The sequence below is a fragment of the Vipera ursinii genome (genome assembly GCF_947247035.1).
Source record: "Vipera ursinii genome assembly, chromosome: 13".
Lineage (NCBI taxonomy): Eukaryota > Metazoa > Chordata > Lepidosauria > Squamata > Viperidae > Vipera > Vipera ursinii.
The window spans coordinates 9,481,816-9,497,650 of record NC_139526.1 but is presented as its reverse complement, the minus strand read 5'-3'; the positions used below and the strand labels follow the sequence as shown (position 1 = coordinate 9,497,650).

Below are 15,835 nucleotides of genomic sequence, written 5' to 3'. Positions count from 1 at the left end.
TTAAGAATTAAAACAATCCCTCCCTCCCTCCCTCCCTCCCCTAGGTTTGTTTGCAGTAGAAGTGGGCATGTTTTAGAAATTGACTACAAGAATGTCACTGTCAAAAATGTCCGTCGCCTTTTGCCCTTGGAGGCAGGACCCGTCCATCAACGAGAGAAGCCAGGTTTTAATTCAGGTATTTATTTATTTTATTTATTTATTATTGGGACTTATATGCCGCCCTATCTCCCGAAGGACTCAGGGTGGCTAACAACAATAACATACAATAAATACAGAAGTTAAGATAAAATTAAAATCAAAGGCCTCTGTACAATAAATTAAAATTAAAATAAATTAAAATTAGAGTTAAAAAATTAAAAACATAACTAAAATCCCTGTCAGTCCAGGTCAGCCAGGTGGAAAAGGAGTGTTTTGAGGTATGAGTGAGTGTTTCTGGGATTTTTTCAGGCATTCAGCTATCACAGCCATTTCTAACTTTGTCGAGGCCAAGTGAACGTTTTCGACTTGTAAGGGTGTTTCATTGGACACACTCGTCAAGTCTCTACCATCTTACCTTACATTTTGACTTTTTAAATGGGCATTAAGGGCATCTTTCCAAATCAAGCGCAGTCTTCAGATCCAGCTTTTTTTAGTGATGTCATTCTGTAAGGGGAAAAAAAGGAGTAATTTGATTTAGAGGAGCCCAAAAGAACTAAAAAAAAAAGAAGGCTAAACAGGGTCTGGAGGCGTTCTTGAAAAACAGGCTTTACACTCAAGGCTGACACTTCCCTTTGCAGGATGCTAGCTAAAATAGGTTGTCCTGGACTTACTACCACTATTAAGCCCAACATTTCTCTTGCTAAGTATGTTTTAAATGTGTTATGTATGCGTACGCTTTGAGAGGAAGCAACTAAATTTCATTTTTAACGTGTACCATTGTGCCCACAGGGAAAAAAAATGACAATAAAGGTTATCTATCTAGACAGTTGTTAAGTTAGTAACACGGTTGTTAAGTGAATCTGGCTTCCCCATTGACACTGCTTGTCAGAAGGTTGCAAAAGGGGATCCCATAACCCTGGAGCATTGCAACCGTCATAATTAAGAGGCAGTAGCCAAGCCTTTGAATTTGGATCACGCGATGCCGCAACAGTTGGAAGTGTGAAAAACAGTCATAAGTCACTTTTTTCAGTGCCATTGTAACTTTGAACAGTCACTAAACAAATGGTCATAAGTCAAGGACTATATTTTTTTGATAATTTAAGCCAGACATGTCAAACTCATGACGTTGCGTGACGTATCGGAACTTTTTCCCTTTGCTGGCAATGGGATGGGCACGGTTTCTCCGTGACGCTCCAGCCCGCGGGCCGGCAGTTTGACACCCGATTTAAGCAATATAAATAAAATAAGATCAGGTGATCTATTGCGGGTAGCAAGCATTAAGGGAAGAACCATCAGACAGCTGGTGCTCGTGGATGTCATGTTGGAGATACGGAATTTACAACTTTGGGCGATGCTATAAACTGGAGCAATCCTGAAAAAGAAATTCTATTTAGGTCGGGCTGCATTTTCCTAGACTCAAAATGGCTTCTTAGTGGGGGCAGGAGCTACATCAGTTTGTGGGTCAAAAAAGAGAACAGTGGTATCTGAAGTCTCTTCTTGCAGACCTATTGTCAACTGTCCAATTGGCAAATCCAGGAAAAGAAACTCCTGGGACATTATTTTACCAGAGCATAAAACTTTACTGAAAAAACAACAACACACACATTGGCACAGAAGAAGCGAGACCAGCTCTGGGTTTTCCGTGAACTCTCAAGCGTCCTCCTTCCGTTATATATTCAAGATGGGCAGTGTTTAATATTCAAATGTTATGTACATGTAGGGGTGTGGGTCTATACATACGTTGTATATAGTACGTATATGTTGTTAAGTATTTGTCAAGGCTTTTTTTTTTAATACACCTTGCTAATTAACTCTTCCTTTCCTGTTTTTGCCTAACCCAAGGCTATCCACAGGATATAGTCAACTTATGACAGCTCATTATTTGTGTAAATTATTCAGATTGCTAATAAAGAATTAGGGAGGCTGAGATGGCCATTTCGAACTTATTTTGTTCTCATCAGTCAGTCATACCCTCTATCTGAGATTCGAACCTGGGCTGATTATATATTAGGCAGTTGTTTTAACTCCCTGAGCCACAGCTTCTTTCTCTCTTTATTAGCAGGAAGCAAGGGAGATATGTGTTAAGTATTTGTCAAGGCTTTTTTTTTAACGTATATGTTGTATATAGTATGTTTAGGTGTGTGTCAGGTATGTGTTCACTTTGAGAGCAGGCAACTAAATTTCGTTTTTGATGTGTATTGTTGTGCCCACAGTAAAAAAAAATGACAATAAAGGTTATCTTATCTCTTACCAAAAGCAAGCATAGTTAATTCCCCCCTTTCCCTAGAGGCCGCCCACAGACCATAACATCCACCAATCATTTCTGTTCATAAAACAACAACAATAAGAATAAGAATAAAAGGTTGGAAGGGACCTTGGAGGTCATCTAGTCCAACCTCCCGCCCAGGCAGGAAACCCTATACCATTTGCAATGGGAGAGAGCCATCCATGCTGGGACATCTGCTCATTGTGTTCTTGAAATGCCACCTTGCTTGGATACCATCCCCCCCACCCTTGCATTCCATACACACACACACACACACACACACCCCGTTATTGTCAAGCTGCAAGCGAAGGAAAAATGTAGGTGAAAGTCCAACTCAGTCTTGACACTTACTGAAGCGAAGGGTCGTTGTTTTGGGATAATTGTAGAACGTTATCTTAAGGGGTCTTAACGAGATAGGCCTTTAGATATTAAGCATCAATTAGAGATGGGGAGGGGCGAAAGGATTCAAGCGCTGGCAGTTCTTGTGTCTCAGAGAATCCTGGATTTCTGTTTTGTTTTTCTCCCCCCCCCCCCGGCAGGCCCTGGGATATCCCTAAACAGCATCTGCCTCTCTTCAACTTTCTGTGCCACTGCCTCTGATGATGGCTACCTGCGCCTGTGGCCGTTGGACTTCTCAGAAGTCTTCCTGGAGGCAGGTGCGTAGAGCTTAAAAAAAAACCCACAAACCAGGTAGGCCTTCTGTTCAGGGGATCAACTGGAGATGCCTTTGGAAAGGTTGCAGGTGACGCCTGAGGACATAAGCTGGCTTCTAGGAGACTGGTTTACTTCTCCTCCTGAGCTTGAAGGGATTTTAATCCATGGCCTTAGGTAGTTGCGCAATCATTAAATAGTGGGATTGAAATAGGTCATTGAGTCTAACTTCGTATTCATTACTGGAATCGACATTAAAGCTTCCTTAGTCGATGGCTGTCCATCTTGGGTTTTAAAGCGTTTATTGAAAGCCCACCACTCCCCTTAGTCATTGGTTCCACTTTTGAACGGCCAGGAACAGTTTCCCAGTCTTCCTATAATTTAAGGCCATTATTCTGTGTCCTGCATGATGGGATAAGAGAGAAAGCAGATCTTGTTTTTTTTTGTGTGTGTGTGTGCGACATTCCGTGTTCCAGAATTTGACATCTTAGTACGTGAAGAGTGCTGTTCTAGCCCCCTTCTGGCATCTTTTTCCATGGCCCTAGATGTCCAGTTTCCTTTGTGTCTCTCTCTACAGTTAGGGCATATCCTCCATGAGTTTAATCTCTTTTGAAAGATGCCCAAGCCAATGGTTCCACAGTTTGAAACGAAAAATTCAGTGACTTAAAAAAAGCTACTCTGCAGAGAAATATTTCCATTTGCTTGTCTTGAATCTCCTGTCGGCTAGCTTGCCTGGGGATAATTATGTATTCTGCTTCTAACAGCTTTCCATGTACCAAATCTCTCCCTTACTAGGATTACATTTTTTTTGGCATAGATTTATCTAGTTCTTTGAGAGCTACTTTGGCGTCATGGTTAAAGAACCAGGCTAGAAACAGAGAGACCCTGAGTTTTAGTCCTGCCTTAGACACATCCTTAGCTGGTTGTCACGTCCCATGGAACGTGAAAGACACGTGGAAGTTACCCTGTGGTAAGATGGACAGCCAACACATTTTATAAATCAATAATTTCTGAGCAGTTTCCTGTATTATTCCTGTAAACAGAAACCTCGCCAAGCTAATGTAGCTATTTGCATCCTCGCCAAGAATCTCCAGACGCCTCACCGTTTCCTTTGCCTGGTGAATCTAACCATGTCACCTGAATGCTGACCGAACAGGTATCTTTCTTCCAGAGCACAACAATCCAGTGAGTTCGGTTCGAATCAGCCCAGACAATCAGAAAGTTTTGTGTACCACCGCCACTGGGAACGTGGGCTGCTTGGACATCCAGTCGAGAGATTACTGCACGATCATGCGATCCCACGTGGGCACAGTCTGGGCATTTTCAGTGGACAGTTCCCAGAAACAGCTGGTGACTGTGTCCAAAGACAGTACCATTCGCGTCTGGAATGTCGAGTGTATGCAGCAGGTGATTTCAGAACTTTGTTCAGCAGAACACAACACAACACACACACACACACACACACACAAAGAAACACGCACACTCATTTGTGGCACCTTAAAGATTAACATTATTTTAACAATAGATGCTTATAGCTTCCTGGAAGGTGTCAGATATCCGATCCCTCAATCTCCTGATCTGTATTCTTAAGGTTGAATCCATGTGAATATGATAAATGAGAAACTTGTGCAAAGAAAGCGACAGTTTTTAAGAAGCCACAAGACTTTTCATAGTCCTTGTTCTTAGTTTTGGGCAAAAGAACCAGTGCTTCAGCTTACAGGTTATGTTGGGATTGGTAAAGCAGTTTACAGTTTTTAAATTTTGTTTTAGATGTAACAAAACAACGATAATCCCATAATAAAATGTTAAGGCCTGTTAAACCATACTTCTCCACAACAAAAAGCAACCTATCTTATCCACAAGTAGCTTCTGTTGTTTTCATCGCTATTTCATGCGATAACAGCAGATGGTCAGCTACAATTTTTAAAAAATTGGTTGATCATCTCTATTTTCTGTTCTTTAATTGTTTTCTTGCCATTGATGCTTTCACTGTATTAAATTAAAGATGGGCCACCTCCTTGCGGTTAAGAAGCGAGGCATACCATAGGCAGAGCTGTAAGACAAAGTGGTCGAGACTGAATTACACAGAATAGGCAAGGCCAACATTTTCTGGCTTTTAAGGTTAGCGTTTGGACTTCTTGGGAGATTTCAGGCTATGTTAAATTTATTTAAGGCGTGTGCTAAATATTTCTTACATTTCAGCATTGCCCACTGTTGCTATTTTTTTTTTGTGCCAGACATTCTTCTGCAAAAGTGGAAGTCAGGGAGATTTGATTGTTTCTTATTTGTTGTTCCCTTTCTTGAATGGAAGTATTAAAAAGTTCCTTAACACCAAGACGCAACTCTTGGACCATTTCCTTCTGCTCCCTCCTTCTGTCTCACCTGGATACCACTCTGTCCCCTTACAGCTTTATGAATTCACGGCCTCAGATGAAATCCCGTGCGCTGTGGCCTTTCATCCCTTGCAGCCTATTTTCGCTTGCGGTTTCGACACTGGCGTGGTGAGGACCATCAGCTTGGCCGCCTCAAGGCTGCTAGAAGAACACAAGTAAAGTCTTTGTGTAATTTCATAGTTACATTTTGAATGTTTTGCATGCATTACAAGAGGAGGGGGACAGTGATTTGAAAGGGAATGTTTCTTTGGAGGAGAAAATAAATATGAAATAAATACACTCATTAGCCTGTAATGCAGTAAAGAAAAACAACAAAACAAATCATCTGATTTAGAATGATTCATTCACTTATCAGTGTTTTTTGGGGTGATACGTTAAATGTTAGGTACAGGTCATCATTAGTAACCACAACTGGAACCGACAATTTGGTCATAAAGCAAAGCGGTTGCTAAGTGAAACTGCAACAGTGCTTGGAATCTTATTTCAGCGTTCCTTTGTTTACCGACCTATGAAGGTTGTAAATGTGAGGAGTGGTTGCAAAGTTACTTCTTTATCACTCATAACTTGAACAGTCTCTAAACGAGGACTACCTATATCCCATTTCTGCTTCTGATTTATCTGTTTATATAAAACATTCAACATGGCCACTCAACTCAGATAACAAGACTCTGGGCAACACCCAAATCATTATACAAAAATAGAAAAGAAAAATAGCACACACCACTAGAGCAATCTAAAATAATTATATAGTGATTAAAATCAAACTATATAACGTCACCAGTGGGGAGAACGTTACTCATCCTAGCCCAAGTGCCTGGAGAAAGAGACACATTTTTATTGCCTTTCCAATGGCAGATGCTCCCCTTTTTACAACAAATAACTCTGAGCATCACACAACTCTAAAAAATATAGTGCAAAAGTAAACTCTTAAAAATATACTATAGTGCAAATGTAAACTAAAAAGGATACTACATTGCAAAAGTAAACTAAAATATACTATAGTGCAAAAATAAACTAGTGCAAAAGTAAACTAAAATATAGTATTGTGCGAAAGTAAGCTAAAATATACTGTAGTGCAAAAGTAATCTAGTGCAAAAGTAAACAAATATACTCTAGTGCAAAAGTAAACAAAATATACTATAGTGCAAAAAAACCCACTATAGTGCAAAATTAAGCTAAAATATACTTTAGTACAAAAGTAAACGAGTGCAAAAGTAAACAAATAAACTGTAGTGCAAAAGTAAAAATATAGTATAGTGCAAACTCAAAATATACTGTAGTGCAAAAGTAAATTCAAAATATACTGTAGTGCAAAAGTAAATTCAAAATATACTGTAGTGCAAAAAGCAAACTCAAAATATACTGTAGTGCAAAAGTAAACAAAATATTCTATAGTGCAAAAGTAAACTCTAAGAATATACTATTGTGCAAAACTGCACCAAAAAATATAGTGGACTTGGATGGGGGCGGGGGGGGGGGGGGAAGGAAATGTCAATTCAAATCTTGCCGGACTAAATAGCTCCCTGGGTGAGTTTGAAGCAGTTGCTCTCCGGCCGATAACTGCAGGATTACTATGGGCTTAAACTGAAGGGAGAGAAACCTTAATGTCTTGCGCTTGTGGGATATAACGGCCCTTGTTTTTGTCATCCTCTGGTTTCCTTCTTCTTTGTGTTCGTTCCTCATTTTGCCTCTTTGTTTGGGGGGCAATTATTGGACAGGCAGCACCGGGGTCTGATCACTGGTCTGGCCTTCTCTCCAGATGGCAACTTCATGTACAGTTCCTGCACACAGGGGACGCTGAGCCTTTACAACTGCGCCATCCAGAAAAGTCACACGGTCCGAGTGTTAGGTAAGTGCTCTACTCTACTTCTTTGTCCTAAGGAGGGACTTTACAATAGGTAGTGCTCCATTTGGAACCGGTCATTCGGTGACAATTCAAAGATTCAATGGACCCTCCTGTTCTGTCCCAGCCTACGTAAGTCCTTGTTAAACTCAAAAGGAGAAATCCCTCTTCCAACAAGCGGGCTGGAACCGCAGGAAAAACAAAGCCCTTTTATTATTATTATTATTTACAGACCTGCAAAATGTCCAAAGGCAAAGGCAAACAAATCACGATTCAATGAAACTTGATTCCTTCACAAACAGTTGCCTTCAGCAACCAGCACCTCCCACACCTTCCCTTTTTATTATGCAGCCCAAGGCCTGGCTTCCTAATGCATTCTCCTCTGCCTTTGAAGCTGCCCCATTGCATTCCTCTGTCTTGCTCTTGTTGCCTGTTGGTGTTTGCGAGCATCTATGATGTCTTCCAGCTGTGAGTCCTCAAGAGTCTGACTCAGCTTCCCAGCACAGCTGTGTCTCAGCCTGAGCACAAGTAGAGGGGCCGTCCTCTGACTCTGATGGCACTCCAGGCCCCTCCTCCCAGTCCCCAGACTCAGCTGCCGAGTCCACTGGCTAGCAAGGAATCTCAACACCCCCCCCAAAAGCCACTTAAGTTTTTGTGTTCCACTAGTTGCACACACCTACACACTCACCTGACCACATATTGGGCATTTGGCCACCAGCTCATATTTATGGCTGGTTCCAGTGTTCTGTGTGGTCTCGTGACCGATTTGTGGTGTTTTGGGACAGTTTCCAGCAAAAAACACCCATGGGAATATAGGTAGTCCTCGACTTTCGAGCACGATTGAGCCCAAAATTTCTGTTGTTAAGTGAGACATTTGTTAAGTGAGTTTTGCCCCATTTTGCGACCTTTATCGCCACCATTGTTAAGTGAATCACTGCACTTTTTAAATTAGCGACCCGGTTATTAAGTGAATCTGGATTTCCCCATTGACTTTGCTTGTCAGAAGGTCGCAAAAGGGGATCACGTGACACCCCCCCCCGGGACACTGCAACCGTCATAAATATGAGTCGGCTGCCAAGCGTCTGAATTTTGATCACGTGACCCTGTGGAGGCTGTAATGGTTGTAAGTGTGAAAAATGCTCATAAGTCACCTTTTTTCAGTGATGTAACTTTGAACTGTCACTAAATGAACTGTTGTAAATTGAGGACTACCTATACCAGGGGTCTTCAAACTTGGCAACTTTAAGACTGGTGGACTTCAACTCCCAGAATTCCTGGGAGTTGAAGTCCACAAGTCTGAAAGTTGCCAAGTTTGAAGATCCCTGACCTGTACTTTTATTTGCTTAACGACTGTGACTTCTGTTTAATGACCGCTATGCCAAATAGTGGGAGTTGGACTTAACAGTCATCATGATTTACAACAGAACTTGACTGTCTGACTCTCCTTCAGCTAACGTGGTGTCCCAGGACGCTGATCATGGTCCTGACGCATTGTCTGTCAGTTGCGAAGGTCGTCTTTTGGCCTTTGTGGGCCCTTCCAAATACATTGTTACCCTCATGGATGCTCACACTCTGGATGAGGTAACTATCCCGCGCGTGCATCTCAAAAGCGGGTAAAATTTCTTGCTGATATAATGCTAGCAAAACCATGGGAAGCTCTGGTGTCACTAGGTGTGAGTTAGGCACCTATATAAATATGTTTAATAAATAATAAAAAAGTAAAAAACAATTGGCAGCAGCCGAAAAAGCTAATAGTATCCTTGGTTGTGTAAACAGAAGCATAGAATCAAAATCACGTGAAGTATTAGTACCGCTTTATAAACCCTTAGTAAGGCCACACCTGGAATACTGCATCCAGTATATATCATCTATCCATCATCTATCTGCCTGTCTGCCTTCTATCTATCTTATCTTATCTATCTATCTATCTATCTATCTATCTATCTATCTATCTATCTATCTATCTATCTATCTATCTTTTAATCTATATCTATATATCTTTTAATTGCATAATTTTTTTGGATTGCTAACAAAGAATTAAATGGAGACTGATATAGCTATTTCAAACTTATTTGTTCTCTTCAGTCAGCCACACCCTTCTGAGATTCGAACCTGGGTTGATTGCACATTAGGCAGTTGTTTTAACTTCTAGGCCACAGGCTCTTTCTCACTTTGTCAGCTGCATCAGGGAGGGAAGAGGCAGGGGAGATATGTCTTGGGCCAAATCTTTTTGCCTGTATCAGCCCAAACTCAGGCTGTCCACAGGCGGTAGTCGCAACTGCGACAATCATTATTTGCGTAAATATTTTGGATTGCTAACAAAGATAAATCCAATTTATCTTTCAATCTATTTCTATATCTTTTAATCTGTCTTATCTCTTCTGTCTATATATATCTTCTAATCTATCTCTACTAATCTATCAATTTATCTCTACTAATCTATCAATTTATCTCTTCTAATCTATCTATATCTATCTATCTATCTATCTATCTATCTATCTATCTATCTATCTATCTATCTATCTATCTATCTATCTATCTATCTATCTATCCTATCTATCTATCTATCTATCTATCTATCTATCTATCTATCTATCTATCTATCTATCTATCTATCTTTTCCCTCCCTTGACACGTGCACATAAAGAGAACCACACCCACAGATGTAGATGCACCTATGTGCACAGCATTCACATATGTAAGCACAAATATAAAAGTATTTTTAAGCATAAATATAAAACTACCTGTGTTGTGAGTACATGTCAGAGATCACTGACAAACGGTGCATCTGACACCCCCAGAACAGGCCATGCTGTGTACTTTGAGCTCCTAGGGTGAAAAAAGGAATATAAATCTGTGTCATTTTCTTCATCTGGCTTGCAATGGTTGTCACCCCTAGCTAGCTTCTTTGCCCATTTCCTGGTCTAATATAAATCCAGTTTAAGTAAACAGAGCTTACTTAAGATTACTCCTTATCTATGCATGCCAGCTGCTAAGAATCGACGTGAGCATATTGGATCTGGACAGCACGGCCCTGGATGCCGCAGTGAGACTTTGCTTCGCCCCTTTTCCTCTCGGCCATCTCTTGGTGTCCACGTCCTCCCAGAAGGTCCTGGTGCTGGATGCCAAGACTGGACGCTTAATCAGAGTGGTAGGAGACCCACAATTTTTGTTTCCCTTTCAGAGGTGGGACTTTCCTGGGATTTCCATATTTTCCCGTTTACCCATGTCTTGTGAGGAAAAAAATGTTCTATGAGTCTAAAATTGCTAAATTACTATTAACTACAGGTAGTCCTTGATAGTTCATTTAGGGGCCGTTTGAAATTACAACAGCGCTGGAAAAAGGGATTTACGACCGTTTTCCACACTTACAACCATTGCAGCATCCCCATGGTCACCTGATCAAAATTCGGACGCTTGGCAACCGACTCATATTTATGACGGTCTCAGTGTCCCAGGGTAATGCGATCCCCTTTTGCGACCTTCCGACAAGCACAGTCAATGGGGAAGCCAGAGTCACTTAACCATCCTCTTCCTAACTTAACAACTGCAACTGTGGCAAGGAAGGTTGTAAAATGGGGCAAAATTCACTTAACTGTCTCGCTTAGCAACAGAAATTTTGGGCTCAGCTGTCATAAGTCAGGGACCACCTGCATTGATGCTCGCGTGGGTGGTTTTGAAGACCGACCCCAGAAGAGACGAGGTGGAACCGTGCAGGAATACGCTAAGGGTTTTGCTGCTTAACGGAGGGCCTTCAGTTCCAGAGTGGGATCCAAGGTTAGTGATTCTCTCTATTGATTGCAGGTCTCCCAAGTTCACAGACAGTCTTGTTCTTCTTTAACGCTGAGTCCCGATGGCCGGTATGTTCTCACAGCCGGTGACAGGAGTATCAAAGTGTGGGATTATGAAATGAGATTTGATGTCAGCTGCCAGGTAAGTAAGTTGGGGCAATCTTAGATTTCTCTACCATCCTCATTATTAATGATGGTCACTTGATAGGCATATTAAAATAATACAACGTTCAGTTAAAGTATGTTAACAGAAATGGACTGGAATGAGACCAATTAAAAAAAAGTGTGTGTGTGTGTGTGTGTGCAAGGGAGAGGGACGGAGGGAGGGAGGGAGGGAGAGAGAGAGAGAGAGAGAGAGAGAGAGAGAGAGAGAGAGAGAGAGAGAGAGAGAGAGAACACACACTAGGGATGGGATAAGTTACCCACTACATGATTCTCTAAATGTTTTAAGATCAATATTTGCTGCTCTTCTCATTATTCATTAATGCCTCTGGGTTCTTTGCATCTTAAGTTAAAAACTACTTCACTTATCAGGTAGAATGAGTTATACCAAAAGTAAAATGAAAATTGCTTAACCCCAAAACCAAGAAAAGAAGCATACTTCATGAAAAAATATACACACACACACATGCACACACACAGCCACACACGATATTCATAGTAGCTAAATGATCCGGCTCTTCATATATATGTCAGTCCAGAAGAAGAGCCGGATCATTTAGCTACAGTGAATATCGTGTTCTGAAGCGATGGTCCAAGTTTCTCTTTAAAGCCACAGACAACAAACATGATAAGGTTACGAGCTGAAATCTTCCCAAAATGTCCGAGGACTACCCACGATCCTTCCTGTAGTAGTAAATCCTGTCTAGCAAGCATATAACCCCAAGCCGTGGGAACGAAGCTGTGAAGGAGAAAGTTGGGTCTTCTGCTTTTCTTTCTCCCAGGTGTTCATCGGACACTCTGAACCAATACAGCAGGTGAGGTTCACTCCTGACCAAAAGCAGGTCCTCAGCGTTGGAGACGCCATCTTCCTGTGGGACTTCCTAGGGGTCTTTGCCGAGCAGCCCTTCAAGGAGGAGTAAGAACGCAGAATTTCCTCATTTAAAATCTTACAGGTGTTTTCTTTCTGAACCTACCTCTACATTTGAATCCCACTGTCTTATTTCGGACTCTGTGTTCCCATTGCAGGATCGATTCCCCTGGGCCCGTAGTGGTTCCTCCAGTTGGTAAGTTGCCATTTTGCTTTCTGAGTCATGCAGTTGGTGTTGCCTCTTCCACAGCAAGTCTACAAAACGTGAGGATGAAATTTGTGACTTCAGAACGGGACAACTCTGCGGGACCATACAACAAATACAACAGAGTTAAATTATTTTTGACGGAACCGTGGCTAGTGCAGGTAGTCCTCAACTTTTGACCACAATTGAGCCCCAAATTTAGGCTGCTAAGTGAAACATTTGGGAGTTTTGTCCCATTTTACAACTTCTTGCCATTGTTGTTAAATGAATCATTACAGTTGTTAAGTTAGTAACACGGTTGTTAAGTGAATCCGGCTTCCCCATTCATTTGCTTGCCAGAAGGTTGTAAAAGGGGATCATGTGACCCCGGGACACCGCGACCGTCATAAACGTGAACCAGTTGCCAAGTGTCTGAATTTTGATCAGGTGACCATGGTGATGCTGCTATGTCCCTAAGTGTGAAAAAAGTCAGTTTTTTCAGTGCCCTTGTAACATGGAACGGTCATTAAATGAACTGTTGTTAAGTCAAGGACTAGCTCGGGGGCAGGCAACCTTGGCTCTTTTATGACTTGTGGACTTCAACTCCCAGAATTCCTCAGCCAGGGACGCTTGCTGAGGAATTCTGGGAGTTGAAGTCCACAAGTCATAAAAGAGCCAAGGTTGCCTACCCTTGGACTAGCTGTAATAATAAAATAAAGAAAGTCAGTCCAGAAGTACAAGAGTTACAATAATTTCCACGAAAACGTGTTTACCAAAAATAAAAGTAACTGAATGAAACAATGCAGCATTGAATTGTTCTGTAGCGAATTGGCTGGGGCGAATTGTCCTAGACCAGAGGTCTTCAAACTTGGCCCTTTGATGCCTTGTGGACTTCAACTCCCAGAATTCCTCAGCCAGGCACGTGTGCCTGGCTGAGGAATTCTGGGAGTTGAAGTCCACAAGGCATCAAAGGGCCAAGTTTGAAGACCTCTGTCCTAGACCCTTTTGAGTTTGTTGTAGATGGAGATACAATCTTGGTCTGCAGGGATACAGTATCTGAAGGTGGGCATCAAACAGATGATGGCTGAGACTGCATGATGAAAACCCTGCCTCTTTTTTATGTGCCACCTTTCTCACTTGTCCTGTGGGCTTCTCTTACTTAGATCAGCAAGATGAGATAGAGCTCTGGGTCAAGTCCTTGCCTGGTTGTCTAAGCAGTTGCTAAGTACCAATGGAATGCATGGGGCCTCATTGGTAGAGAGTGGGTTGGAAAGACACGTTGAGTTTCTTCTAAGTCCTTTTATTGTTTTTCACCTGTAGACAGAAATCTGGCCTAAGTAAAGCAGATTACTTGCACCATTAACAAATGCCCTGGGAACTATTTGGGAGGAGCCATCTTAACTCTCTTCCTCCCAGCTAAACTACCTATATCAGAGGTGCCCAACCTTGGCAACGTCAACTCCCAGAATTCCCCAGGCAGCGTGGTCTTAAAAGTTGCCAAGTTGGACAGCCCAGATCTGTGCTATTGGCTTTTCTGGAATGCATGCCTTCTCTCCTGGAAATCCACCCAACATCCCACACAGAGAGATAGATGACATTGGATCTGAAGAAAACTGTGTGTCAAAGGTGTTGGGAATATATCTCCACCTCTTCTCTTCTTCTGGAAGTGATCTTGGCAACAAGATTATTAAGCTGGTTTTGGCTATAAGAATGGATGATTGGCCCCAGTTCATCTGGTTACACAGAATCAGAGTGAACGTCTGAACCTGGGAATCTTAACCTTAAACTATCCTCCGATGTCGCCTCTTGTTTCTCCACAGAAGCTAATTTGGAGAAGGTACAAATTTCACCGCCTGGGTCCAGTGATGCCCCCCGCCAGCTGGTTCCTTTGCCTACTGTGGTGTCTCCTCCATGTCTGGATCTCAGTGCTCTCCACCGGCTGGTTGAGCAGGGTGAGCAAAGAAAATTTCAGCACCGTAGGAACTGATCAGGCCTTCCCTGTGCAATTCTACAGACTTAATGCCCCTCATGGCTGTCTTATCACCTGCCTTTCCAGAGACATTTGATCAAAACACAATGGGTCTTGCCTTTCCATTGAAGATGATATCTGTCATCCCATAAGAGAGCCGGGAAGGAGAGAGGAGATAATTGGTCCATTGGAATGGGGGGGGGGTATTTAATACATTTGAATAAATAAACTATGGTAAATAAATGAATATTGCTTCTTTCTTTTGGACAGTTTTCTATCATGGTCTCCAAGCTTACTTCCTTCTGCATGAACAGGGATTCTGACCTGGGTGTAATTCTCAGAAGGTGTCTTATGAGAATTTGGCAGTACATTTTCTGTTTATGGGATATGCCAGCGTAATGCTAGATATCTACCACCACATCTGGAGAGAGGGACTATTCTTCCTTGTCCAGAATTTCTTTTCCAAGACAGCAACCATTGTCTCTGCTGTGGGAAGATATATAAATTAGGCAGCTCCTGAATGGGTTCCATTCTTTTGTTCCTCTTATCTTCTAAAACAATGTCTCTCAATCTCAGGAATTTTAAAATAGGTGGGCTTCAACTCCTCACGGTGGCTGGGGAATTCTGATCAAAATTCGGACGCTTGGCAACCGACTCATATTTATGACGGTCGCAGTGTCCCGGGGTCATGCGATCCCCTTTTGCGACCTTCCAACAAGCACAGTCAATGGGGAAGCCAGAGTCACTTAACCATCCTCTTCCTAACTTAACAACTGCAGTGATTCATCTAACAGCTGTGGCAAGGAAGGTTGTAAAATGGGGCAAAAATCCATCCATCCTAAAATTGCTGAGGTTGAAAAATGAAAAAGTGATCCATTCCGTCCTGTCTGACTCTTGGCGGGTGCTATGAGCCAGCTCTCTCCACGTCTTCCGATTGTTCTAAAAGCACATGGAGCCACTTGCTTCCCCCTGTCATTTTCCTCTCCTTTCTCTCTCCCAGACACTTGGTCTATTTCTGAAGAAGAAAAAGAAGAAGAAGAAGCACGTTTGAAAGGGAAGAATGGGGAAGCTGTTAATGGGACTACTGGCCACTCAGTTCTTGCGCTGAATGATGTTGTCCAACACGAAGGGCCTCTGCCTGTGAACCCTGACATCGCTCCAGTTTCTTCAAGCCCTCACAGCCCTGCAGGAGGTGGTAAGTTGGCTGTATCCTGGTGCTTTTAAAAGATTCCACATTGTGAATAATCTCAAGAGTTGCCTTGAACCGTGAGACAAGCAGCAAATAAATTTGATAATAATAATAAAATTTAATAATAAACTTGAGCACCATCAGCATTGACAAAAATCATGCAATGGCTAGAAAAACGAGTCAGAGAGAAAGGAACGTGATATGCAATTTTGAATATAAGTAAGAAGAAGAGACATCACCCTGTCAACAAAAGTGCGTATTGTCAAGGCTATGGTCTTCCCAGTTGCAATGTATGGCAGTGAAAGTTGGACCATAAAAACGGCTAAGCGCCAAAGAATTGAGGCCTTTGAACTATGGTGCTGGAGAAGACTCCTGCGAGTC

General features: G+C 42.1%; 1 protein-coding gene across 1 annotated transcript in view; it reads left to right on the top strand.

Annotated features, from left to right (window-relative positions):
- Positions 1 to 15,835, top strand: part of WDR90 (WD repeat domain 90) — a gene marked incomplete at its 5' end in the record, with an annotated part of 63,009 nt that overhangs the window by 25,780 nt on the left and 21,394 nt on the right. Inside the window, 12 exons of the mRNA XM_083372428.1 lie at positions 45 to 175; positions 2,944 to 3,060; positions 4,227 to 4,462; positions 5,464 to 5,603; positions 7,167 to 7,297; positions 8,742 to 8,872; positions 10,281 to 10,442; positions 11,096 to 11,224; positions 12,027 to 12,160; positions 12,271 to 12,308; positions 14,117 to 14,248; positions 15,266 to 15,460. Coding sequence (XP_083228554.1) covers positions 45 to 175; positions 2,944 to 3,060; positions 4,227 to 4,462; positions 5,464 to 5,603; positions 7,167 to 7,297; positions 8,742 to 8,872; positions 10,281 to 10,442; positions 11,096 to 11,224; positions 12,027 to 12,160; positions 12,271 to 12,308; positions 14,117 to 14,248; positions 15,266 to 15,460 — 1,676 coding nt within the window. The remainder of the gene's footprint in view (positions 1 to 44; positions 176 to 2,943; positions 3,061 to 4,226; positions 4,463 to 5,463; positions 5,604 to 7,166; positions 7,298 to 8,741; positions 8,873 to 10,280; positions 10,443 to 11,095; positions 11,225 to 12,026; positions 12,161 to 12,270; positions 12,309 to 14,116; positions 14,249 to 15,265; positions 15,461 to 15,835) is intronic.